Source organism: Xiphias gladius, chromosome 19, assembly GCF_016859285.1.
Source record: "Xiphias gladius isolate SHS-SW01 ecotype Sanya breed wild chromosome 19, ASM1685928v1, whole genome shotgun sequence".
Taxonomy (NCBI): Eukaryota; Metazoa; Chordata; class Actinopteri; order Istiophoriformes; family Xiphiidae; genus Xiphias; species Xiphias gladius.
In genome coordinates this window covers 30,385,981-30,411,081 of record NC_053418.1, presented here as the reverse complement: position 1 = coordinate 30,411,081, position 25,101 = coordinate 30,385,981, and the positions used below count along the sequence as shown (strand labels likewise).

The 25,101-nt window shown below is 37.6% G+C and overlaps 2 protein-coding genes across 11 annotated transcripts in view; both read right to left on the bottom strand.

Moving 5' to 3' along the window:
- Positions 1-2,656: 2,656 nt before the first annotated feature.
- ccdc125 (coiled-coil domain containing 125) lies at positions 2,657-18,715 on the bottom strand. Of its 4 annotated transcripts, none has more exons than XM_040156335.1 (12): positions 18,508-18,715; positions 16,878-17,166; positions 15,598-15,659; positions 15,408-15,494; positions 13,888-13,965; positions 10,047-10,132; positions 9,884-9,966; positions 9,520-9,632; positions 8,472-8,576; positions 7,662-7,812; positions 6,970-7,088; positions 2,657-5,835 (listed from the first exon to the last, which is right to left on the bottom strand). In XM_040156335.1, the coding sequence occupies exons 2-12, from the start codon at positions 17,128-17,130 to the stop codon at positions 5,440-5,442; spliced, it is 1,533 nt and encodes a 510-aa protein (XP_040012269.1). In that variant the 5' UTR covers positions 17,131-17,166; positions 18,508-18,715; the 3' UTR covers positions 2,657-5,439. The 4 variants fall into 4 exon arrangements, with proteins under 4 accessions (XP_040012269.1, XP_040012270.1, XP_040012271.1 ...); XM_040156336.1 differs by having other exon boundaries at positions 15,598-15,656; XM_040156339.1 differs by lacking the exon at positions 2,657-5,835 and adding an exon at positions 5,869-6,226.
- A 529-nt stretch (positions 18,716-19,244) lies between these two features.
- Positions 19,245-25,101, bottom strand: part of rad17 (RAD17 checkpoint clamp loader component) — a 23,813-nt gene continuing 17,956 nt past the window's right edge. For 2 of the 7 annotated variants that reach the window (XM_040154871.1, XM_040154869.1), the window contains exons 15-17: positions 24,387-24,507; positions 23,694-23,760; positions 19,245-20,232 (exon numbers count right to left, since the gene is read on the bottom strand). In XM_040154871.1, the coding sequence (XP_040010805.1) occupies positions 20,037-20,232; positions 23,694-23,760; positions 24,387-24,507 (384 nt within the window). In that variant the 3' untranslated portion in view covers positions 19,245-20,036. Of the gene's footprint in view, positions 20,233-22,670; positions 22,764-23,693; positions 23,761-24,386; positions 24,508-25,101 lie in introns of those variants that run through there. The other 5 variants (XM_040154872.1, XM_040154870.1, XM_040154873.1 and 2 more) reach the window with 4 other exon arrangements.

The window sequence follows — 25,101 nt, the reverse complement described above, 5'->3', positions numbered from 1 at the left end:
CATCATGGGTTATTGAGTGCAGATTGATGAGGCAAAAAATGAATTTCAACGATTTCATCATAAGGCTACAACATAAAATGTGAAAAAAGTGAGGGGGTCTGAATACTTTCTGAATACACTGCAATACTTCAGTGTATCACAAACATTAAAAATCACAAAATTTGGAGATACATAGTTTTCACTGGGCAGGAAGGGTATGAAAATTTGTAATTTGAGAAGTAACTAGTTACTATAGCTGTCAGATAAAAATAATGGCGTAAAAAAGTACAATATTTCCCTCTGAATGTAGTGAAGTAGAAGTATAAAGTTGCATAAAATGGAAATACTCAAATAAAGTACAAGAACCTCAAACTTGTACTTTACATTACATTCCACCACTGTCGATAGTCTTTTAACAAGGGTCTATGCTACGGTCATACTCCCCTTTGGATGGCAACAAGGCGGTAAAAATGACTGGAACCTGATGGAAGACAAGTAGTGACACCATACTCATTTTATGAGGTGTATGGTATGTTTAACTTTTCAACTCATAGTTCAAAAGATAAATTGAGTGCACTTACATACTGCTTTTTTAGTCTTATCAATCACTCAAACTGCTTTACACTACATGTCATATTCACACACACATTCATACATCGCATTCTTAGACACACTCACAGATACTGATGGCACAGCCATCAGGGTTCAGTATTTTGCCTAAGGACACTTTAACGTGCCGACCAAACAAACTGGTCAACAAACTGCAGAAACTAGGTCTAGGAACCCCTCTCTGTCTATGGATCAAGGACTATTTAACTAACAGACCCTGGCATGTGAGGCTGGGCAATCACACCTCCTCCACCATCATCCTAAACACCGGCATCCCCCAAGGCTGCATCCTCAGTCCTCTCCTCTAATCCCTCTTCACTCCCACCCACAGCTCAAACGCCTTAATCAAATTTGCAAACAACACAACCATAGTGGGTCTGATATCCAAAAATGATGAAACAACCTACAGGGACGAGGTCGAGACACTGTCTGCATGGTTTAAGGACCACAACCTGAACCTCAACACAAAAAAATATATATATTATCGACTTCAGGAAAACAAAAAAACACCTCCTACTGGACTGTGCATCAACAGAGAGGAGGTGGAGCAAGTGGCCAGTTTCAAGTTCCTAGATGTCCACATATCAGGGGGCCTGACATGAAAGCCTGAACACCTCACACACATGGTTAAAAAAGGCCCAGCAGCACCTCTTCTTTCTGAGGACCCTGAAGTGCAATGGACTCTCTCAAAAACTGCTGATAAAATTCTACCACTGTACAATTGAGAGCATCCTGACATACTGCTGTACAGTCTGGTACTCCAGTTGAACCACAACAGACAGGAAAGATCTGCAGCAGATAGTAAGAACAGCTCAGTGGATTGTCGGCACCCCACTCCCAAACCTGGAAGATATCCACTAGAGCCGTCTCCACAAAGGGGCCTCTAATATTTGAGATACCCCATACACACCCTATTTACCACCCTCACCACAGGCAGGCTCAGAAACATTATCACATGGACCAACAGGCTGAGAAACAGCTTTTTCCCCCTCACTTTGTCCATCCCACTCTGATTCTGAGAGGGACACATGTAGACAAACATTGCCCCCAGCTGGTCACTTTTTGTACAGCATGCTGTACAGAAAGGGAATGGATCACTTAACTTACTAGACACAGGCCCAGGGGCCCAGGAAGTTAGGGGGTGTCTGTTAGGAGCCAGGGCCTATATTTGAAGTAACTGTTATAAACATTTCTCTTAGGATAGTCAAAAGACTCAGTCAGTTCACTCCTGATCCTGATGTGAGGCCTTTCATATGGAGAGCCCGCCAATCCTGAGTGTGATCCAATTTTTATTCATATTATGCTTTTTTTTCCTGTGTCCAAATGTCCAATGAAAGTGCCAGCCTGTGTCTGTTGTTACAGCAAAGGTAACATTTCCATCTCCATGGTTGTTAGGCTTTGTGTTAAAGAGGGGGCTGATTGTTTTATAATCTGTCCATGCCTCTAGGGGTATCTCTCCATGCAGGTCTTTTGGTTTTCTTCAGGTTTTGAGACATTTTGAGACAAGATATGGTCTGTTATTGGTTTACTTGGACTGACAGTAAAACTGAAACTTACTTCATGATATGAGAATATGATAAAATACCTTGTATTTCTTCTGTCTTTTATGTGCTGTTATGACATCATTAATGAGACTTAGACTCGGGTGCACAGATGATGAAAAATTGTAATGGTTGTTTGACTGTGACATGTTTAATTTTGCTAAATTTGAAAGAGTGCAATATGTAGGAAGTCTTCACTTGGATTTCTCCAGTAGGTCATAATTAGACAGTACATGTTTTTGCAGTAATTTATGAGTTTTGTCATAGACGTGAAATTCTAATATCTGATTCAGAGAATGATGTGAATAGGTTTTCTTTATTTTTAGTCTCCTTGTGCTCATCATTTGAAAATGTGAGCACTGCATTCCAGTGGTGGGATGTACTTAAGTACATTTACTCATGTACTGGGATTAAATATCTTAAGGCACTTGTACTTTACTTGAGTATTTCAATTATATGCCACTTCATACTCCTACTCAACTACATTTAAGAGGAAACATTGTATTTTTTACTCCACTACATTTATCTGTCAGATACAGTTACCTGTTACTTCTCAGATTACAAAAAACAAAAAAACAAGCCTATAAAAAAACAACAAATTGTTAAAGATTAAAGCAGTGCTTCCCATTCTAATGGCTAGTAACCTCTTACAGAGAAAACCGAAAAAAAATGTGTAGTTGTGAATCCTTGTCATGTTTCAGATGTCTCTGAGTTGTTTTCAGTTCCACCAAAGAGACATTTTCCCTCTGAACTTGAAACGTGGTTTATTTAAATGACTAAATCTCAAGAGATAAAACTCTCTAATATTTCACAAAAAAGTAAAGATTAAAGAAAAGTCCTGTAAATTAATACAAATTTGTGTAGAAGAACATTGTTTTTTCTTCTTTCCTCTGCCATTAACAATCTGATGACCCCTCAGATTTATCTGGTGACTCTTTGGAACAGTCTCTATGTTGGGAGCCACTGGACAAAGATAACTGTATATAAAGTAGTTATAGTAGTAGTTATAGCAGTAAACAAGGAAGAAGGTACAACAGTAAAATGCGTCTTATACACTGATTTATCAGTGTATAAGCCCATCCATCTCTGTGATGACAAGTACTTTTACTTCAGGCAAATTTAGCTGATAATACTTCTGTACTTATCTCTTATCTCTAACATATACTGAATCTAGTTATTAATTTGTGGTGTGTTGTCCATGTGGGCTGGGCATAGTTGTTGTGTGTGAACTTGAGATGGATTTTTTTGTGGTGTTGGTGGAACAACACCTTAATAACACACTTTATGTTATGTTACCTGCATTTTCATCACTAAAATCATTAAAAACGTAATTTAAAACCAGAACTTAGAATTTTTCTCAAGACTGTACAACTAAAAACCAAACTGATCCGGCCACACTACTGACTTTTATCCCAACATGTAACACTTTTATAATAAAAACATTTAATGTGTAAATTCAACTTTGGCTTGAGATGACTCACAAACGCTGTTAGGTGCGAATATCATTACACTTAGAGAACTAATTTAAAAAAAAAACATTTTTAGAACAACCTCTTTACATTTTTCACTTAACAACAGCATGTTACAGTAATCTACATAAATGATCTACGGTACAAGAACATACATCTAGTTTCACTATTTTATTTTCTGAATGTGTTGTGTTGTAGGTACAGTCCTCTATCAATTCAATTCAATTGTATTTATATAGCACCAAATCATAAGACAAGTTAACTCAGGGCAAACAAGTTGAAGAAGAACTTCCTCCACATGACATTATTCACCCACACTCACCCACACTTTTGGAGCTGTTATGCTTGCTGGTGGTTGCACATTGATAATTATGTTGTCATTTATTTTTTAATTAAGTTTTGTTTAGACCAGCTGGGTGATTATGCATTCTATATGAAACCAGTTTTACCTTTGCGTTATGAGGAAAGTTGTGAATAGAGTTTCTCAAAATCATAAAGAAGTGTTTGTATTTGAAAGCAAAGCTTATAGGTCATGGGTAGAACTACTTTTATGTATCCTCATGACTATAAAATACTTATCTCATGATCTTCATCTACAAATAACAAGAATTGTCAAACCTTTGAAACTGCCAAAGCTTTTTCCAATTTCTCCAGTTGAATTTGGTTATGTGGGCATAAGTTTGATAGTCATGAATTTCATGAAATTATCAAAACTGAACAAATTTAGTTTCTTAACAGCATAGTGGTGAGATCTTATCTAGCCAGATCAAGTCTCCAGTCCAAATTTTAAATAGAAGGATTAGATATCTACTTAAGAAGCTTGATTATTATAGAAGTTGCTTGTATCCAAGGGACTGCACAATGACTGCACAATGACTACCCCAAATACATTAAAGTATTTGCAGCACAGAGTGGGTGAAAGTTTTTTCCTCAGTCCAAATGTATGTAGGCTATCATTTGCAACCATGCCCACAATTTCAAGGCTTCCAGAATCTGCTCTGCAATTAAGAATGAAAGCAAATCAAATTTTTTAAAAAAAGTTTCAGGTAATGTAATGTCATATTTAATTGTCATATCAGCTAAATGAAAACAAAGACGGATAACATAACATCCCATATGTTGTACTTAATAGACTTAAAAACAAGCAAACTGCAGCATGTTAGCAATATCACAAAATATATCACCTAGCCTGTACTTTTCCTGTCACATAAAATATTCATTAACAATCAAATAGAGATTGCGGAGTCCAATTTATAGAGTCTATTTATACTGTTATGTGTAGAGTACAGGAGCAGAAATGCAGTCTGTGGAAGCAGAGGTGATAAATATAGAGAAACCATATTGAATGTGTGGTTTACAAGGTTGGAGGTAGGTAGGGTTAGGAAAAAAAAAAACAATCAAGTAACACATTTTATAACCCATCCATCTACTCATCTTCCCTAAAACATTCTTAGGGTGACACACTACTTACCGCTTTCCTAATAAACATGCACATCAAGTTATTTTAAACTGTTTGTCAAATAGTCACAAACCAGTCAGCACTTTTCATTTCTCTCACTGTGTCTGGTAAGGCATGACAGGCATTTGCAGGGAGCAGGTAAGCTGATCGATTGACATTTCTCTCCTTCACTAAGACATTAATAGGAACCCTTTCTACTCTTACCCTAGTCATTCATGACTGGACAAACTGTCACTGGTCTTCACTTTTGATTTTCAAACTTTTTTCAAACTTTAAGAAGTTCTTCTCATTCTACATCCACTTCTTTCTTCGTTCTTTTACAATCAAAGCCTGACTCCTATCTGTGGCTGAGGCATGGAGTCTGGTGGATTCTGTGGGTGAATCAGGACTCTGATTGGTTTGATTGTTGGATTTCAGAGTAATGGCTCTTGTGGTTAGACTGGGGCTGGATGTTGGTCTGTGATGGGTCTGAAAGCTCCTGTGGTTCAGTCCTGGACTGAGACGGATGTATTGGTTGTCCTAGCTGGAGCTGGGAAACTGGCAGCTCCATTTGTTGCTTTGCTTGGATGATGGACTCTGATGTATTAGCTGTTTGCTGAGACTGGCTCTGATTCCTTGATGGGTCTTGTGGCTGCTTTGATGGGATGCTGGACTCTGATGGATCTGATGGCCGGCAATGTGAATCTAGTTGCAACTGTCTCTGCAGCTCTTCGGCACTGTGGGCTAACATGATGCTCACCTTTCTCTGGTGGGCCAAGGCCTCCTCCTTGTCATTCAGCTACAGCAGGAAACACACCGCCAGTAACTTAATCTTAAAAATCTTAAAAATCTTAATAACGATGACTTCTTACATGATGACCATTTAAGAGCATTAACTTCCTAAAATCCACAAACAAACTGAACTGTAGAACAGCAATGGTCAGCCTAAAGTAAGGCATATGTAATGTTTTAGATCATGAACAGATGAATCAAGAACAAGTTACCGAAACACATTAAAGAATTCAGGAAGCTTTGTAATAGGTCCACTTACATATGAGCACAAATGCATATGATTGTTGAAGTAACAATCAATGGCTTACTTTCTTTAGTGTATTTCTCCTGCAGTTTTTCAACAGTATCTCTTCTTTTTATTTTCTTCATTAATCAAGATGAATAGTTAACTCCATTGCCTACCAGCAAAAAATAATGTATGAGACTCAGTCCTTTCTTGATTATGTTCATGTGGAACAACATAAAAACTCACATTAAAGCTTCTACATGGACTTAAGACTAATGGCTGTCTCTCACTGCCAACTTTAAACTATATGCTTGTTGTTTTATTTAAGACCAATGTAATAATGGATTTCCCCTCTTCATCCCATGTCATGGTTCACCATGGAGCGCAACATTACTTATCCATACATGCTACAGCTCTCGCTCATGTTCCACTAAAAACCGCAAGAAATAAATTTGGTCTCATTATTTGTCATTTGTAAGATATTTTATATTCAGTAAATGGCCTTTGGAAAAAAGTTTTTCTTTTCTTAAAGTCTTGTATTTTCTTAAAGAAAGTCACGAGTTATTGCAGAGAGTTGCAAAGAGATCAGGTAGGCAGTGGGATATACTGAAACTTGGCGATCAATTTGCCAAGGCAAAAAGGAGTAAGCTGAAGCGGAGGCAGAGGAAGTAGTCCTTTTTTCCAAGCTGTCTATTAACAAGCCCACCCATCTCTGTGATGACAGATTCTTCTACTTGCCTTCATATGCAGCCATTCAGAATAGGAAGGAACACTTCTGACTCCAGAAGTTGTCAGAAAACAGGTGTTAGGAAGTAGTTACTTTGAAGCAGTAAGGATCTCCCCAGTAAATTTCATAGAGTCTCTATGTTGAGATCTCTAGATAACAGGCCTACACATGTTAGAGGAAATACTAACCAAGTCCAGCAGTCTGTAGAGAGTCTCTAAAAGATCATCAGGCATCTTCAACTCCAAACTGGAGGGCAGCAATCCTCTCAACCTCTGACTTACACTGATTAAAGAACTCCTGTTAGCACCTGGAAGGAAAAGACTGATGCTTTTCTAATGGTTCCAATAAATGGGGATTATGAGGCAATCAAATCAAGGATTAATCATATCTTCATAGGGAAATCAGAGACACTGTTAAACAATAAACAGTAAATCCCTGGCTTTGACAGGAAACATTTCTACTCCAATTTAGGAAGTCCTATCCAAGGAGAAGTTCACCTAAATCCCTTTTCCTGTGTTTATTTTTGTGACATATTGATGTGATGATTTCCTGTATACCTAAATGAATTTATAAATTCCAATTAATTTTAACAACTTGAGTTCCAAGTGTCATATTATAGTAAATCAGCAATTAAATTGCCATTTTTCCTCCATCTGGGACTAAGTTGATTACCTTACTAATTCTTGAAGAATTCCAAAATTCACCACATACCATGTGAGAACTACATAGGTCTACACCTCAAATTTAGGACTGTATGGTTACAGGTATATACATCAGTTTCAGAAATTAACACACTATGGGCAGCACTCACTGCCTGAGGGATGACTTAACTGTCCAGAGTTTGATCTAATGTAGCATACTGTACTGATGGCAGACTTGCCTTCAGCATTGCATTGATGTGATTTCAGGATGTTAGCCTCAGCCAGCAGCAGGAAGTGTTCACTTCGTTTCCTCAGCTGTTGTTCAAAGGCGATGCGAAAAGCATCTGCAACCATCAACGCCTCCTCTCTCCTGGAATGCTGAGCATCAAGCTGGAAAACACAAGGACACACACACACACACACACACACACACACACACACACACACACACACACACACACACACACACACACACACACACACACAGCCATGCCAAAGCCTACTATTTTAACTATTTTAACTATGTATATGTACATATAGAGCAAAACAAACCTATCAGACATATAGCAGAAATAGCAGAAACTAGGAGTGGTCAAATCAACAATTTGGTACATTCTTAAAAAAAAGGAATGCACTGTGTGGATGATCGCAGAATTATATCGTTGGTGAGGAAAAACCCCTTCACAACATCTAGCCAGATCAAAAACAATCTCGAGAAGGTAGGCGTATCATTGTCAAAGTCTACAATCAAGAGACACCTTCATGAATACAGAGAGTTTACCACAAGGTGGAAATCACTGGTAACACTCAAGAACAGAAAGGCTAGATAAGACTTTGCCAGAAAACATCTAAAAAAGCCTGCACAGTTCTGGAACAAGATGCTTTGGACAGATGAAACCAAGATTAACTTGTACCAGAATGATAGGAAGAGAAGAGAATGTCAAATAAAGAAGAGCAGATCAGATCTTATGAGCACCACTGATGGTTTGTGAGCAAAGTTAAGAAAAAGACGGAGGTTGGCCTATGTGGCGTGGTAAGATGTAGTTTACCTCCTGTTGCAGCTGTACGAGCTGCTTCCTGCTGGTAGCAGCAGTCCGACTGCATGGGCAGGCTTCCACAACTCCGAGACACCGGCAGGCCCCCAACACTGCCAGCTGGAAAACACACACAGAAGGTGAAGACTACTACTAAATGAACTCCTGAGTACAAGTTCCTTATAAATTAAACTTAAATAAAAGTAAGCAAGACCTTATGTACATAATCTCATGCGAGTTTTAAATCTGAGATTTATAATACATCTTGAAATGTCAATTACATTCCTAAATACTACCACTACCTTAATATTCTGCAACATCAGCATAGTTTCAGTTTCAGTATAGATAGAGGATTGACAATCAGCATAAGAAGTCTGATTCAGGCAAACAGCATATGGCATATCAGATATAAATGGTAAATTATGAAAAAAAAAAAACCTGTGTAAAAAAAAAGGTCATAAAGAAATATATGTATTATAGGGCTGTCCATAATTGATCTTAAATGAAGCAATCTGGGAAAAAGTAACTTGCTTCTTACAATGCAGGAAGTATGAGCCAAAATGAACAGTACATGGCTTTATGCAGTACATGGCCACATGTTGGTAATAACTGTGTTAAAAAATCTGATGTTCTTCTGTCCAACTTTATAACAAATTGCAGATATATATTGAGAAAATTTTGATCCATCAACATGTGATTGAAGTGTTTCACTGTCCAAATACTTATGGACCTAACTGTACATCCAGTTAAAGCCTTAAGAGAGAGAAGCTTTGCAGTAATATCAACATAACTTCCTCAAACACCCTAAACAGTTACACAAGGCTGTATTATCATGATCCCAGACGAAAAGCGGCCCTGAAACCTCCAGGTCCATTGTGTGGCAAGGCAGACTGATATGATAATGGGCTTCAGGTGACACCCGTGCTATTACCAGGAAGATGTGCTTAGTGGTTTGGACAATACACAGTGTGTGAGGTAACTGATCTGAATGTAAAGCTTTGGTCCTAATTCTGGACTTGACTCTCTTTCTCTCTCTGTGAAATGTTGATTTGTGCCCTCTCACCTCCAGAACACTTGCATCTCTCTCTGGGCTGTATGGAGGTTTGGTTCCTTGGTAAGCTCTCTGCTCCCTCCCATTCAACATGGAGAGAAGTTCCAAGTACTGCCGACTTAGACCTGCAAACACACACCCAACATTTTTGTGATGATAACTAAATCAATATCATGTGCTTACAAAGACCACAAGATGCATTTGAAAGTCCTGGAAAAAGACTGTTATTGACTTGGAGTTAGGAGCTGCATGAGGTTTGGTAAGTCAACTCTACACACTACCCTCCAGACAGATACACCTCACTTCTCAAACGGAGATGATATGTACAGACATGTCTAAGTCACATCAAAATCATTCTACATTATTCAGCATTTACCAGAATTTTCTGCTCGGAGCTGCTGGATCTCACTCTCTTTTTCCTGCAGGTTGTCAGTCAGAGTATTGTTCTCACTCAAAATTCTGATTATGACAACAAAAATAAAGTTACAATACAAACCAGTAAAAATATCAGACATGAGTGTTTGTGGAGTAAATCTGACCTGTTGTATTTCTGCTCCCAGGACTGCTCAGACTTCTTCATCTGGACCTGGTTGAAGCTGAGCTCCCACTGCAAACTGTTCACATCCTCCAAGAGATGGAAGCAGCAGATCATGATTGGGATAGCTTACTTGGTTTTACAGCAAGACATATATTTTTAATTGTTATTACATCACACCAATCCACAAAAACCCAGTCTACACTCAGTGAGGACTTTCTTAGAAACGCCATTACTAATACTGGGTAGGGCCCCCCCTTTGCTCTCAAACAGTCTCCATTCTTTGTGGCCTGGATTCCACAAGATGTTGGAAACATTCCCCCTGCGATTCTGCTCCATGTTGACATGACTGCATCACATCATTTCTGCAGATTTGTCAGCTGCATATTCATGCTGCAAATCTCCCATTCTACCACATCTCAAAGGTGTTCTACTTGATCCAGATCTGAAGTTCACTTAACTCAATGTTGTGTTCATGAAACCAGTTTGAGACGACTTTTGTTTTGTGACATGGCGCATCATCATGCTAGATGTATAGAAGCTTAGAAGATGGTAAACTATGGCCATTAAGGGATGCACATGGTCAGTAACAATACTCAGATAGGCTGAGGCATTCAAACCATGATTGATTGATTAAGGGGCCCAAAGTGTGCCAAGAAAACATTCCCCACACCATTACACCACCACCAACAGCCTGGACTGTTGACACAAGGGAGATTGGGCCCATGGATTCATGCTGTTTATGCCAAATTCTGACCCCACCATCTGCGAGTCTCAGCAGAAATCCAGATTCATCAGACCATGCTACATTTTCCAGTCTTCAACTGTCCAGTTTTGGTGAGCCTGTACCCACTGCAGCCTCAGATTTCTGTTCTTGGCTTACAGGAGTGGAACCTGACATGGTCTTCTGGTGTTGTATCCCATCCACCTCCAGGTTGGACATGTTCAGTCTGAGATGCTTCTCTGCTCACCACAGTAATAAAGAGTGGTTATCTGAGTTACTATAGCCTTTCTGTCAACTCCAACCAGTCTGGCTATTCTCCTCTGAGCTCTCATCAAAAAAGCATTTCCATACATAGAACTGCCGCTCACTGGATGTTTTTTGATTTAGGCACCATTCTGAGTAAACTTTAGAGACTGCTGTGTGTGAAAATCCCAGGAGATCAGCAGTTTCAGAGATACTTAAACCAGCCCATCTGGCACCAACAATCATGCCACGATCAAAGTCACTCAGATCACATTTTTTCCCCATTCCGATGTTTGATGTAAACATGAACTGAAGCTCTTGACCCGTTTCTGCATGATTTTAGGCATTGCACTGCTGCCACATGATTGGGTGATTGGATAATCTTATGAATAAGCAGGTGTACGGGTGTTCGGTGAGTGTATATATAAGGTTATACACAAGAATAAATGTAAAGTCCCAAGACTTTTCATGACAAAATTTTTAATGGCCATATACCCCATGTTCTTCCTTCCCAGCCCCTGTCCTCTAAACATGGCTTAATTAATCCAGAATAACATTATGTTATCCAGTTTAAAGTATCCAGTTAACTCTCATGCAGCTAACCTCTTCACATACAGGAAGAGAGAATTCATTTTCATATTAAATGAAGTTATCTTGAAGAACTGACTGATTTCTTTCAGAGGTCAAGAGTTTAATAATCAATCTTACTCAAAAAATTACCTATAATTTATCAAGCTGTGTGATAACACTCATATACTTTTAGATAAATTTCCCTTTTGCTCAGAAAATCTCTAACTTAATTTGAATTGTTCTTTGTGTAAATTGCATTTCTTTCTATAGTCTATTTTATCAACTCATTATTGTGACAATTAAATTAAAAGATCTGAATAATTTCTCCCTAATTCACACATTCTAAACTAAAAACATAATCATATTAATACTTTTCTTTTGGTTCCTCTAAGAAAATTTAGTCATATCTGAAGAAGTAGTCATATCTGAAACAGACTTTGTGTTTGAGGTTTACCGTGAAAAGTCAGGATCCGGTGAAAATTCCAGGCTTGTGTCAGACCATCAACAATCAAATAAAACTAGTGCCAAGAGTGTACAAAAGCAGGGCCTTGGACCCAGTTCTTTAAATGTGGTTTAACTAATCCAGCCTGAAAGCTAAGGATCCACTTCAAACATATTCTAACTATGCAATGAAATCTGTCAAAATCTCGTATAAAGAAGATTAAACTTTAGAGATTAAACTGTGTAAAGCAGTGTTAGCAAACTGAGTTCTACAATCAGTCAAACTGCGCAAAAATGTATACTTATGATGCAACTATACAAATCCGCACCAAGTTGTGTTAACCATGTCTTCTGGGCAATAATCTGATAACAATCAGAAATGTTTATTGTCCCGAACAGTATTCTGGATTGAAACTCATTTTTAAATGTATTGATTGGATAGTCTATTCCAGTAGCCTATTTACTGTGATCATGTATTTTGTACTCTTTATTGCAAAAATTTAATTGTGAAAATTACACCAACAGATTCTGATGATTTCTCAGTAATTTAAATGTTCTCATCTGAAAATGTAGTTAATATATTGAGGAACCTTACCTTGAAAAGTCTTGATCTGCAGTCTTCCTTTCTCTCCCTCTCTCTCTGTTTTACACACATACACACACACACACACACACACACACACACACACACACACACAAACACCTGCATACTCCCTCACTCCCTCTCTCCATCTCACACCCTGAGTGGCCTCTGAGATAAGAAACTTGCAAAACTTCTGCCATAAATTGTAGATGCATTCCTGAAGTGACCTAACACTGATATTTCTCCTTATGCATATATCTGAATAAATGTGAGTATAGCTGTCCAACATTCAGTAATCCAGTTAATATTACTCAACAAATGTTTTAAGAAAATTGATTCATCTCCCATATCCGGCTGATATGAATGGCTAAGTTATGAATGCAAAACTAATACTAGAGAAAGAGAAGGTTCCAGATCAATTCCTCTCACATTCCTTGAAAAAAAAGGAATGAATATTTATTAAAGGTGAATTACAATTTGGGTGCGAAAGGTTGTTTCTCTGCCTATAATACATGCCTAACCCTGCTTGTTGATAAAAGGATCGGACTGCTTTTGTTGTGGACTTCCCTTTCTTTTCTTTTTTTTCTTTTCTTTGGTTTTGTCCTTTGAGATTTTCCTGTAACTGTTCACCAAGGTGTTTCTCCAGTCGTTTTAAATTTTCTTGATTGCAGTTTCCTGCATTTTCTTTTCCTCTTCCTTCAGATGCACACATTTTTAATCTTTAGCTGAAACAAGCCTCCGTTTGTAACTCAATACCAAACTGAATGAGCCCAGGTCTTTTTAATTTATTTTGTACTTCAGTAAGTTTCACTTTGATAGTATTTTGGAAGTTTGCCAGCGAGGTTACTTTCAAGAATATTCAACAAGTCTAGTTGAGGAAAGTGAGTGTAGTAGAGCTCTATCTGACTACAACCACAACAGACGAAGAAGCAAGCAAAGGCTGTCTGTGGTAAGAGTTGATGTTGGGTGGTGCTCTGAAATCTTGAGTGGTGTGTTCAAATGTGGTTTATAAGTGAAGCATATTTAAAAATACATTGTGCTATTTTTTTTTCATTCATCATTCTGGTATGCTGAAATTAGTCAATGTAACTGCAAACAGTGAAATGTGTCTTTATACCACCACATCCTGTAGCATTACAGTTTGTCTTCGATAAACAGGGAAAGAGCACTTAGTTCCTGACCGTTGAGCAGAAACCTGCTGTAGAATGTTAAAGCAAATAGACCAAGCCCTTATTTGAAGCAGCCTGCACTTTTATGAGCAACAGACCAAAGACAAGCAGTTACCTTCTCCAGAGCTTTGGCCCTCTCCTCACTTTTCTGCAGCAGAATTTTAGTGTGACTCGTGGCTTTGTCAAGAATGGCCTGTGTGAAGAAGCGCAATTTTTAGTCATTGGCTGAAAGCAAAGACTGTGCAGGTTTTCATCTCAACTCATCATCATAGAAGCTGGTTACTTCCTTCTCTCTGACTGAAGGCAACTGCTCCGAGACTTCAGAGACAAAGATGTTTCAAATAGAACGACTGGTCTTCACAAGAAGTCTTACTTTGCTTTTGTTACAGACTAATGTTCACATGTGATGCCAGAATAGCAATTGTATAGATCTGTCAAAAAGTGATTATTTTACAAAATTGCCTAAGCTCTATCAAGGATTGGGAGGAAAATAATTTGTAATAACTTCATGTCAATAAACCTGAAGTTGAAGGGAAGTGTTCTTATCTTTCATTAACCCTTTAATCTCTTTAATAAATTCAGGTGTCCCTTTGATATCCATGTACATTACAGCAAATAGTCAGGATACAATACTGATATCATTAGCTAACTTCTGAGCCAATATGGATAACTAGTCATTAAAGTGCTTAGAAAATTGGAAATTTGAACATCTACATTTTCATGACAACTGGACAACCACGTGTTATGCTTGATCATACGATATGATCAAAAGCTCTAGAACATATATCTTATTCCTCTGTGACAAAGAGCTCCCTTATTATCCAAAAAACTATTAAAAACACATCAGTAAGCCACACTGTTGCACTGGCTGATATGTTCCTTCATTACCATGGACACACACACTGTAGTTTATTTTGACTGAGTCCCACGTACACCTTTACTGTTTGAGTAAAGTTTGTTACAGTAAGCTAGTGTTTTTTAAAAAAAATGTAACTATATATTTGAGAGCTTTTTTTTGATAGATGTCCGTGTTCCGTAGAAACCAATAGATTTGGAGCTAAGAGTTACGGACAGGGTAGGGAAGTCAGAGAGTACTGATAGACAAACTAACACACTGTTGGTTTTGGTCTTTCCTGGGATTTGCTGACGGTAAGAAAAATATAAAATATGACCAGCCTTTTCCTTCAAGTCAGGACGACTAAAGACTAGAACTGGGAAGAGGTCTTTTTTGTTTGTTTTTAAACTGGACCTTATTTTCATAGTTTTGGCCACCATTTCTTTCTTAACTTTTTACTCACAAGCTTCATCGAGCAGTATTTCTTTGGCTTTTTTGCCTTTAATATTGGCAGCAGGGACAGACAGGAAACATAGGGTGAGATTGAGAGAGATGACATGTGGCAATATAGCAGTCCTAAAAGGTCATAACTCCAGCAACAGTTGTAAGATTAAGAACAACTTTGATGGTCTTAAGCGAATATTGCTTCATTGTAAGTGGTCACAAGGGATCTTTAGACCACTAGGTAAAAAGAATCAGCATTCTTGATGGATATCTGCGTTGTGGACGTTCTTGTGGTTCCAACTGAACCACAGAACAGTGGGGTGTCAGATGCAGTGCTTCAGTATGTGTTGCTCTACCTTTCCCTGTAAGATCTTCAGAGCTTCATATTTGCCTTCAAGGTAACGATGTGCCACCTCCAGCTCACAGCATAATATGTCTATCACCTGTCAACACAGCAGAACCATCAGTTATAGTTTGGCAGGCTGGAGTCAATTGGACAGCTTATAACAACTATAGTTTTTTCAGTTTTTTTTTCACTTTTCCTACCTCACTTGCTTCCTGTAGTTTGTCTTTCAGCTCATCTTTGGACAGGTCAACCAGGGAGCCTACTGATTCACAAAAAGTCCATGCATTAGAGGTCATACAAAATGTTTGTAAGAAGCGGCTGGAGCTTCATGTATTAAAAGAAAGGACACATTTGCAATGTGACTTCTTCAAAACACTTGAAAAAAAACACGCTGTTACGGGGTTTGAACTTGGCTTTGTGGTTAAAATTTTGCATGTGCCAACTCCATTATTGTATATGTGGTGTGCTGTGTTGGTCCTGCACTGTTATATGCAGTGTGCAGCGCTGCACTAAAAGTTCAAATTAGTTGAACTTTAGCTCAGCTGCTCTTACCTTTATAAGCAATTGCTGAAGGCTACTACTTATGATGTGATTAAAGGTGGAGGACAAATTAATTACTGCTTCTGAATACAACTACAGTGGTACAATACTACTACTTTGAGTGGTGTTTGTGTCCACCTGATGAATCTAAATCCAGTATTCCCTCTTTTAGCTCTGTTTTTGTTCTCTACCAACTCTTGAGGGTAATATCCGACTCTTTCTGTGCTCTTTAGCTGCTAAATGCTCCATTATGTTCACCAACTGGTGTCTAACTGTGGCTGCCTGTTGTTTGCTGATGAGCAGGTGTACAGCGTTTTCACTGAAAACAGCTGGTAGCGGTGGAAATGACACTGATGAGACTGATCCAAAACATTAAATTTGTTGTAAAACCAAAATTGTGTGCTAAAGAGGCTAAATAGCTCAGTGAGTTGGCGATACTTCTTTGATTTCTGCATTATGAGTGATCCTGTGCACATTACACAGTCAGTTACATAGCATATAGCATGAGGATTGGAGGTCCAAAAGTCTGAGACCAGGTGTGAATCACTTGTATGTTCATTAAAAAGTTCCAAATTTGATCAACAACATTATAGAAATGACAGTCCTCAGAACCAACCAACCTACCTCACTGCCTATTTTCACTAACATTTACCAAAATTCCAATCAAGTTTAAAGACTTTTTTTTCTTATAAGAAATAAAAATAATTGCCTGATTTAAGACCAAAGTACAGTAGTTTATTTAAATCAAATACCTCAGAGTATTGTGTTTTTCTTATTTATTAACGAACGTGTTTTGATTTATGTGCAGTTAAAGATGAAGTGATGTTTGTTATTGTTATCGAGGATAAAATTACAGAACTCCTTGGTATCTTGCCTTTATCATTTGATTCTTGTTACGCTCCTTTGTTACTGTAAGGGGTTAGTGCACAGATGTTCTTACCACAGCCTGGCAGCTTCCACCAGGCTCTCTGCTGTGTCCCTGCAGTCTTCAGTCCGGGGATCCAGGCTGTTTCTCTTGCCTGGCTGGTGCACCTGAGCAGCTCTGCTCTGGGCAGCAGGGTCTCTGAGAGACCAGCGAAGCTTTGGCTCTTCTTACTAGTGGAGCTGGGTGCTGCTCTGACTCCCATCCCGTCACCCAGGTCTCCATCCACCATGTCATCATCCAGGCAGCAGGCCTCACTGACCTCCTGCATTTGAACCAGGTCAAACCTAACCTGGATTTGCTAAACCTGAAAAACCACACACTGATTTGCTCAAATTTAAAGTGTTAATCCAAAACACACAAAAAAACACTCACACTTACGTGTAGTGCTACCGCAATCCACGAGAGGATATAAATCATCAACTCATCAACCGTCACAGTATTAGGCCAGTGTGGACAGGACTGCTTTATTGTCATATTAACATTAATTTAATTTGCTTGATTAGCCAAAAACACATTCCTATCTGTAAACAGTGTCTTAATGCTCTGAGAAACTGTAGGAATAAGGTAATTACTCAGTAGCCACAAGAACTATTGCTTATTGCTATGGTCATGGTTACTGCTATTAACTTAGCCGCCATTTCACAATGGAACGCTATGTGTTCTGTTAACCAGAGATAAAGGTTGTTTATCAACATGCGGCATGAGGTGAAAAATGTGTTATAATTCCAAGATGAATGTCTCACACAAATTTACTTGTGAATCATTGAGAAAATTAAATTGTTTTGTTTATAAATACTGAAAATGTTCATAGATTAGATCTGATGATATTGTACCACTATGTTTTCTGCCTCCTGATTTTGTGTACTTCCTCAAATGGCAGCCTAATCCTTTTTATGCTTACAATGTCTAACTTCATGCTGTTATACTTGGAAACTTTAAAACTATGGTACACTATTTTTCATTTGAAGAAATCATTTCAATTATAAGCATAGCATATTTGAAAATATTTGTGAAAAGTCAAACTGACTGTAAAATTATGAGGCTTGGCTTAATGACTCTGTGTGTCTATCATGTGCTTAATGTTATATTAGGCTACAGTAGTATTATTTTGTTTGAAATTATGCCTTATGTGTTTTACAAATAGTTTGGCTTGTGAATCCTTAAACCAAAGTCTACTTTTAACCCTCCATCACAGGATATATAAGTTATATGTTTTTATGACATAAAAACAAAACACTGATTGCTTAATTTCACGAATCTTTAGCGGTCTGAGGTGGTAAAAAATAAATTTATTTTGTTGACCGAATAATTTTTACAGTTTTACAGTTTGCTTAGAATTATTCTAAGCAAACTGTAAAAAACTAACATGTGTGTTAGAGGGTTTTTTTCTTCATGTTCAGGTTTTTTTCCAGCTTTTTGTTCCAGTATTGACAATGGATCACATTTGTTTACAGATGACATCATCACTACAGTCTGTAGCTGATTCATTTATGGAAGGACCTAATAAAACACACAAACAAAACCTGAACTATACAGTCTTTGTTACGGAAATAATTTGTGGATTCTAATAAAGAACTGGAATTGCCACTACCCTTTAACGGTAGCGATTTTTGGCTTTTTAATGGATTGGTCGACTTCCCCTTACCTGCAACTTTGAAGCAATAGACCTATAGTCCTCAGTGCCATAAAGTCTCCTCCGACACACACAAAAAGTAAGTTAACTAAATGTTAACTAGGACGCGCAAAACAGGAGCTAGAAAAAGTTCATATTTCATATTTATGTTTCATATTAATCCGCCCGGTTCCGCACTACAAACTCTACTTGTCACTCCCTACCTCCACCAGCAATGTACTCTTTGAACCATCCAGCACATTCAAGCTAATATCGCTACCACCAACTACATCCGGTCATTACCTGGAAAATAAACTTAATCGATTTTTAATATATAAACAAAGCACGATGCTGGAAATAACTTCCTTACTCAAGTAAGAAATAACGTATCGTAAACATTTCTGTTTTCCTCATAAAAGACTTTTCAAATACTACATTAAGCTTACAACAGCAAACAGTGTATAATTTAAAACTTGTCTGCGTTATCAACAATAAAATACACTTTTCAGTCAAACTTTTCACAATAAAATATATTTTTTATTAATTGCGTATGCGTTATTGGAACTGCATACGTTAAAAAAAGTATTAAATTCAAGAAATTATTCTTCCTTAAAGTTTAAAGTAGTTTAAGGAGTTTCAGCTGCAGACAGTCTGAGTCACCATCACCAGTTGGAATATTTAAAGGGCTTCATGTTAAACTGTTGAGTAAATATTGGATGAAAGGGTGTGTGAGGAGAGTGTAAAAAGATAATGTTCAAGTTAAGAGATGATCAGCTTTTTACACGTTATTTTTATTCACATGCTTATTTAGATTTAAACAATGTATCCTTCAATAAGCATTAAAGTAATATTTCTTATTTTCCACCCATGGGAAAGAGTGAGAAAAGATTTTGGTTATAGGCTGGGTTTGTTCCTGGAAAGTTCTCCATTACAGGTTACTCCAGACTCAACAGCCAATCACCAAAACAAAAAGATGTAAAGTACAAAAAAAACAAAAACAAAACTGTGTTGAACGTACACTTAAAACCAATACATACTGACAGTGTTTCTGCTTGTAGAACTAAACTTTTAAGGGCCATTTTCAGATATTATTACAATTAATCCCCATGCTTTCATGGTAATATGAGCATGTGACAAGATACAGCATCACATTCAATTCAGGCTTTGCAGGATAACAAGCTTGTTTGAAAAATGATCACATCTTGTACATATAACAACTCAATAAGGCAAAAATACTGGTAATACCAGAATTATTATCATAGTCATCAACATACTGTGGAGGAGGTTAGGGTCATGTGCAGAATTATTTAAATTCTTACAAATGTGAAAAAGTCAAAATTCTCAAGTCATTCTAAAGTCAGAATTCTGAAAAAAAATGAAAGTATACCAACTTTTCAGCAATAACAATATAATTTTTGATCATTTTATTATTTCATTTGGTGTTAATCTTCCTCCATAATAAACTATAACTCAATTTTAAAAAGTCCATACAACACAAACTTGACAATGAAAAACTGAAACACTGTCACAGTATGACAGTGGATGTACGGCAGAACTGTGTGTTAGTCACTGGTATATTCGTCTATGATCAAGTCCTCCTCGTCCAAAAAGACTTGGCTTGTAGTAGGTGTAGGCTGACTGGCTGGCAGACTCTCCTCAACTCCACCCTGGTCTTCCTCTTTCCCCTCCTCCTCTTCCTCCTCACTGCATGTCTCCAGATGGCCTGACTCTTTGTCTGTCAGAGCCTCCAGTTTTGATCTGCACACACATAACACAAATCCAAAGAGAGAAATAAAGACAGAGTACAAAGGTACGGTCTAATACTGTTTACACCACTGCTTTGGAAAAATACCTGTTTGACACTGAAAAAGACTTGTATATAATCAGGACACCTCAACATCATTCTAAATCAGTGCCTAAGGTAATGTATGTCAAAATACAGGTATGCATGCTAACAATCAGGCATAAGCTTGGTTTCAGAGGTAAAGGGAACACAATGAAGTCAATGGGTTCTTTTGAATTTTATTTTTTTTGGTTAAAGACCATAAATCTTTGAAACGACGTATATGGTGCTAACAATATACGTCACTAATGGTGGCCTAACAAAAGAAAGAGAAATGCTATGTAAATTGCAGTATTAGTAATATACTTACTGTACTCAACATTTAGTTTCAATGACCAAGATTCAGCGCTTAGTGATACATAATGCTTTTTGCATCTTTACTAAAAAGAGCATTGTCCCTTACTACCTTATCTTGGATTGATTGATGTTTGAATGTTGAAAATGTTTGTGTTGCTATATTTATTTATTCATCATTTGTTATTGATGTTGACGCCATGCAATCCTGTAAGTGATGCCCTGCTGCATTTTAACTTATGAACTTGCCACCTCACATGACAAATCTATAAACATGTTCTGTCTGAACCTGGAATTTACATAAATAACCATCAAAATAAGGTGGAATTTCAAACCGACAGCTTAACACTCTCAATAACAACTCTGAGGAAGGCAACAAAATTTTGTTAAAAGCTTCAGACTCAACAAGTTAGTGGACCTTATGCTGAGATGTTTTTTTTGTTAAAAACTGATTTCAAAAGCTTAAAATTCATATTTTAGGAATGTCGATACAGCTTTTTGAAATACACCAGGTTACAAAGGACTTTACTCGAGAGCGGAGTGGTCTAGCGGGAATACACCTCCTTCCTGTTTGCCAGCAGCAACCCCAGCCTACATCTGGTCAATTAACTGAAAAGTAACCAAAATTGACATTATGACCCTCCAACTGACTTCATATTAGTCAAATCGATATGTTCAATAAATTAATTCTTTCATACAGGCTGCCAACTACCTTTTAATTACAGCTCTACAGGCCTAAATACACAACCAGTCAGTTTGCTGGCTGGGTTAATTTCCAGTGTTGAATCAGCATTGGCTGCATTTTCATGTGCATAGGTAACCTGGTTTTCAGTTTTATCCTGGTTTTGGTCATATTCAGGATTTGGCATTTACATGGAACATGAAAACCCTGGTTATTCGTATCCCTGTTTACATGCTTCTAACAGTATCCAGATATTTGATCATCAATGTGCAGGTGTATCTTCATTTCTCACCATCTCAGCTACTATGGCCTGTACCAACAAAGAATGTTCAGAAAACAGTATAAGGTTTACATGCCACAGTATCCTGGTTTCTTTTGGAGTACTACAAGTAGCATATCCAGGTTTCTTAAAACCAGGACAAGATCTTACCCAGGATTCCAGGATATGGTGTTTACATGCGCAAAACATAACCAGGATACTATTGCATATGTAAACATACTCATTGTTCCATCTGGAGTTGTAAACAATGTAATTAACCATGAGGGTCCAGCCTAACTCGGATAAAGAAAACTACTCAAATGCTGGAGAGAGGCAGCTGGGGGCGGGTGCACACGAGACAGAGCTGGTACACAAAAAACATGTCCTGTTGGCCATATGGGTCACTTTGGTATCAATCACACAATACAGGACAAAACAAAGCTAAATGTAAATTCTGTCAGACAACAGTGGAATAGCAAAGACTCTTTGGAAATGTTCAGTGCGGTGTATGTGTGGTGAGTGTGCAGGGGAGAGAGAGAGGCAATATAGCTATGGTCAAGGAAGCAAGTGTGCTGGGCGTTGTGGAGTCAGATTAGCAAAAAACTCATTATGAGCTACAGTTTCTCAGAAAATAAATGCTACTACTGCTCAAGAGCCATAGTTTCTAAAATTTGTTAACCAGAAGGAGAATATAATGACGCGGAGGTTAGCAACAAAGTTAGCTACAAGTTACCTCTGGAGCTGTAGCCCCTGTGTGCCTCCCGACCACAGTGTAGGGGCTGTCACAGAAGTCTATCACAAGTGTTTGTTAAAATAATGTCATATACCATAAAACATACTGCTGATAGAATAATGAGATAACAGAAGCCATGAAAGTGTCATTAAGATCTATTTACAGTATAATAATATTTTCGTTACATTTTCCTGTTTAGCAAATATTTAAGTGCTCTTAACTACGTCATAATACATGATTTTTTGTTTATTTTCAGCACAAAAAATTTATAAAAGCTTTACTGTGAGGACAGAGAATCTTGTGGAAAAAAAAATTTAGTAAGATATTGTTTATTAATTGGTACAGAGAACCAATAAATGTACATTAAGCATTAAGCTCATGCACTATCTATAAAACAGGCAGCAGAATTCGCTATCAAGTAACATTAAATGATGAAACTGTTGTGAGAATGCTGTTCCTCTCTGAAAACGGCTGCCTTCTGTGGTAAAAAAAGACACTATGAGAGCGGTGAAAGTGAACCAGAACAGTAAATGGTGGTCCAGACAGATAAACAATGAGCTGAAATTCACTATAAAGCTCTGTAAATCTGAGGGTAGCCGCAGATTGGTAATTCTCTGGAGGTCATCACTACCACAGACTCCTGATCATTGTCACATTGTTTTCACATTGTGATTTGATACATTGTTATTATAAAAGTATCGGTCTGATCCGTTTTTAACCAGCAGACAAATAATACTCTCTAGGGAGAGGTTTTTGCAGCACTGCATAGCATGCACTACATATGAAGATTTATTTGAATAGTTGGTCAGTGGATAATTAGCAGTTATTGCTGCAATGTTTCTGAAAATAATTTGCTGTTTACTGACATAATAAAGTAAAAATCAGTTATCAGCTCTGGGTTTTACTATCAGGTGGAGCCATTTCTTCTCAAGAGGCAACAAACAAGTTGTTCTTGCAGTATTCAGAGTCTCTCATTCCCTAAAACTAAAAACCTATCTAGTTATAACACTACTGTATATAAATATAGTGTGATTACTTAAACAGATATATAATTAATCAATACTAGTATTACATCATTCTGTCAGCAGCTTTTAGAAAGTAAAAAGCTGGTAAGAAAACCCTGAGTTAAGATTTTTTTTGTCAAAAAAACAAAAACAAAACATTCAGTACAATTTCAACTGTTGGAATTAAAAGATCCTGGTTCAGGCAAACACTGTAATTGTGATGTCCCTTGTTTGAATCTAATTTCTCTTCATATTTATCACCACTCTCTTCTGCCAAGTATACAGTACAGAGTGCTCCTGTTAAGGCTGGTTTGATCCTTTGGATTGCAGACTCTGGGGTCATGTTGGCGCACAGACATTCTTGAATCTAATTGCATTGTGGGAAGATAAAATGTGTGTTGTACCTGCCAGAGAACGTCCTCAGTGGCATCTGACCCATGTCCTGGATAAAAGCTATCTGAGCTGGGAGACATATTGTATCACAGAACACTTACATTAATGAATCATCAGAAACTTTATCAGCAGACACGCTCATTAAAATTAGTTTACAAAGATCTGCTGATTATGGTGAGATGCCAGCAAAAACGGTTTCATAATCTTAATAAAATATTAATGAACTTTGTTCACAGTTAAAAATTACCTTCTTCAGCAACAAATTGTGGGAAAGCAGTGTTTTACAGTACTGGCAGTCTCATGACAGAGCAAAATGATAAAAATAAATGTGAAGCAATGTGAAGTGTCACTTCAAAACAAAGTACAACAATTATGTGTGAACATTTAAAGTTAAGCAATATGGGCTTTGATATATTGCTTAGGATGTCGAGTGGCTGATACTTGTGGCATGCTGTGAGCAGAGACAAAAAAAGATAGAAAAACACAAACATCATTGATCACACCAGTTCCAGAAATTTAAAAAAAAAAAAAAAAGGGGGTTAAGACCTGGTTTGAGGTTCAGGTTAGAATTAGGTTTAGGTTAGGGTTAGTGTAGGGGTTGGAGTTAAACATTTAGTTGTGATGGTTAAGGTTAAGGTAAGCAGTTGGAAATGCATTATGTCAATGAGTTTCCTCACAACTGAGACCAACACCTTGTGCGTTACCTTGGTTCCTCATAGGGTTAGTGAGTTTGGCCAGGTATGGCATCAGTTCAGTCTGCAGGCTGACTGCTGTCAGACAGAAGCTCCTGAACAGGGACTGGGCAGCCAGGCAGTTCTCCCGGTGCTGACAGGAACAACGGCAGTCTCATTACAGTCTTATATACTATAGCTACATTTAAAGTCTACTTCTTCAGGCTACAAAAATAAGACACATTAGAAGCAGCTGAACAAAAATACCGTTCATTTGTTTTTGGTGATCCATTCATTACCAAACTTTCTGATCTGAGAAATGTTCTATATATTTAAGGATTTTGTTAGAGTGATTTTAGCATCCTATCAAGGACTGATTTCTCTGTTGTTTATGATAGATCCACCTGCTTGTTGACCATTTATTTGGTCTTTTATTTACTTTTACAAATAAATGAAAGAAAATAGGTATGGTCTGATACTGCAGAGCACTGAGACATCTAGTTTGAGCAACATTACAGTATACCAGCTGGAGACAGTTACACCAGACTTCAGTGTTTCACAGATTCCGCAGAGGCAGAAGCGTATTGTGCCTTTTGGTACTGGTCCTTCATCAGACAAGTTATACTTTTTCTTATGTAAAAATGATTACAGATAAATCCTAATAGTCCACATTTAACACAGGTTAGGTATTGGTTAATATATTGTTTTGGATTTTGTTTGTGTGACAAAGAAAGAAAGAAAGAAAAAA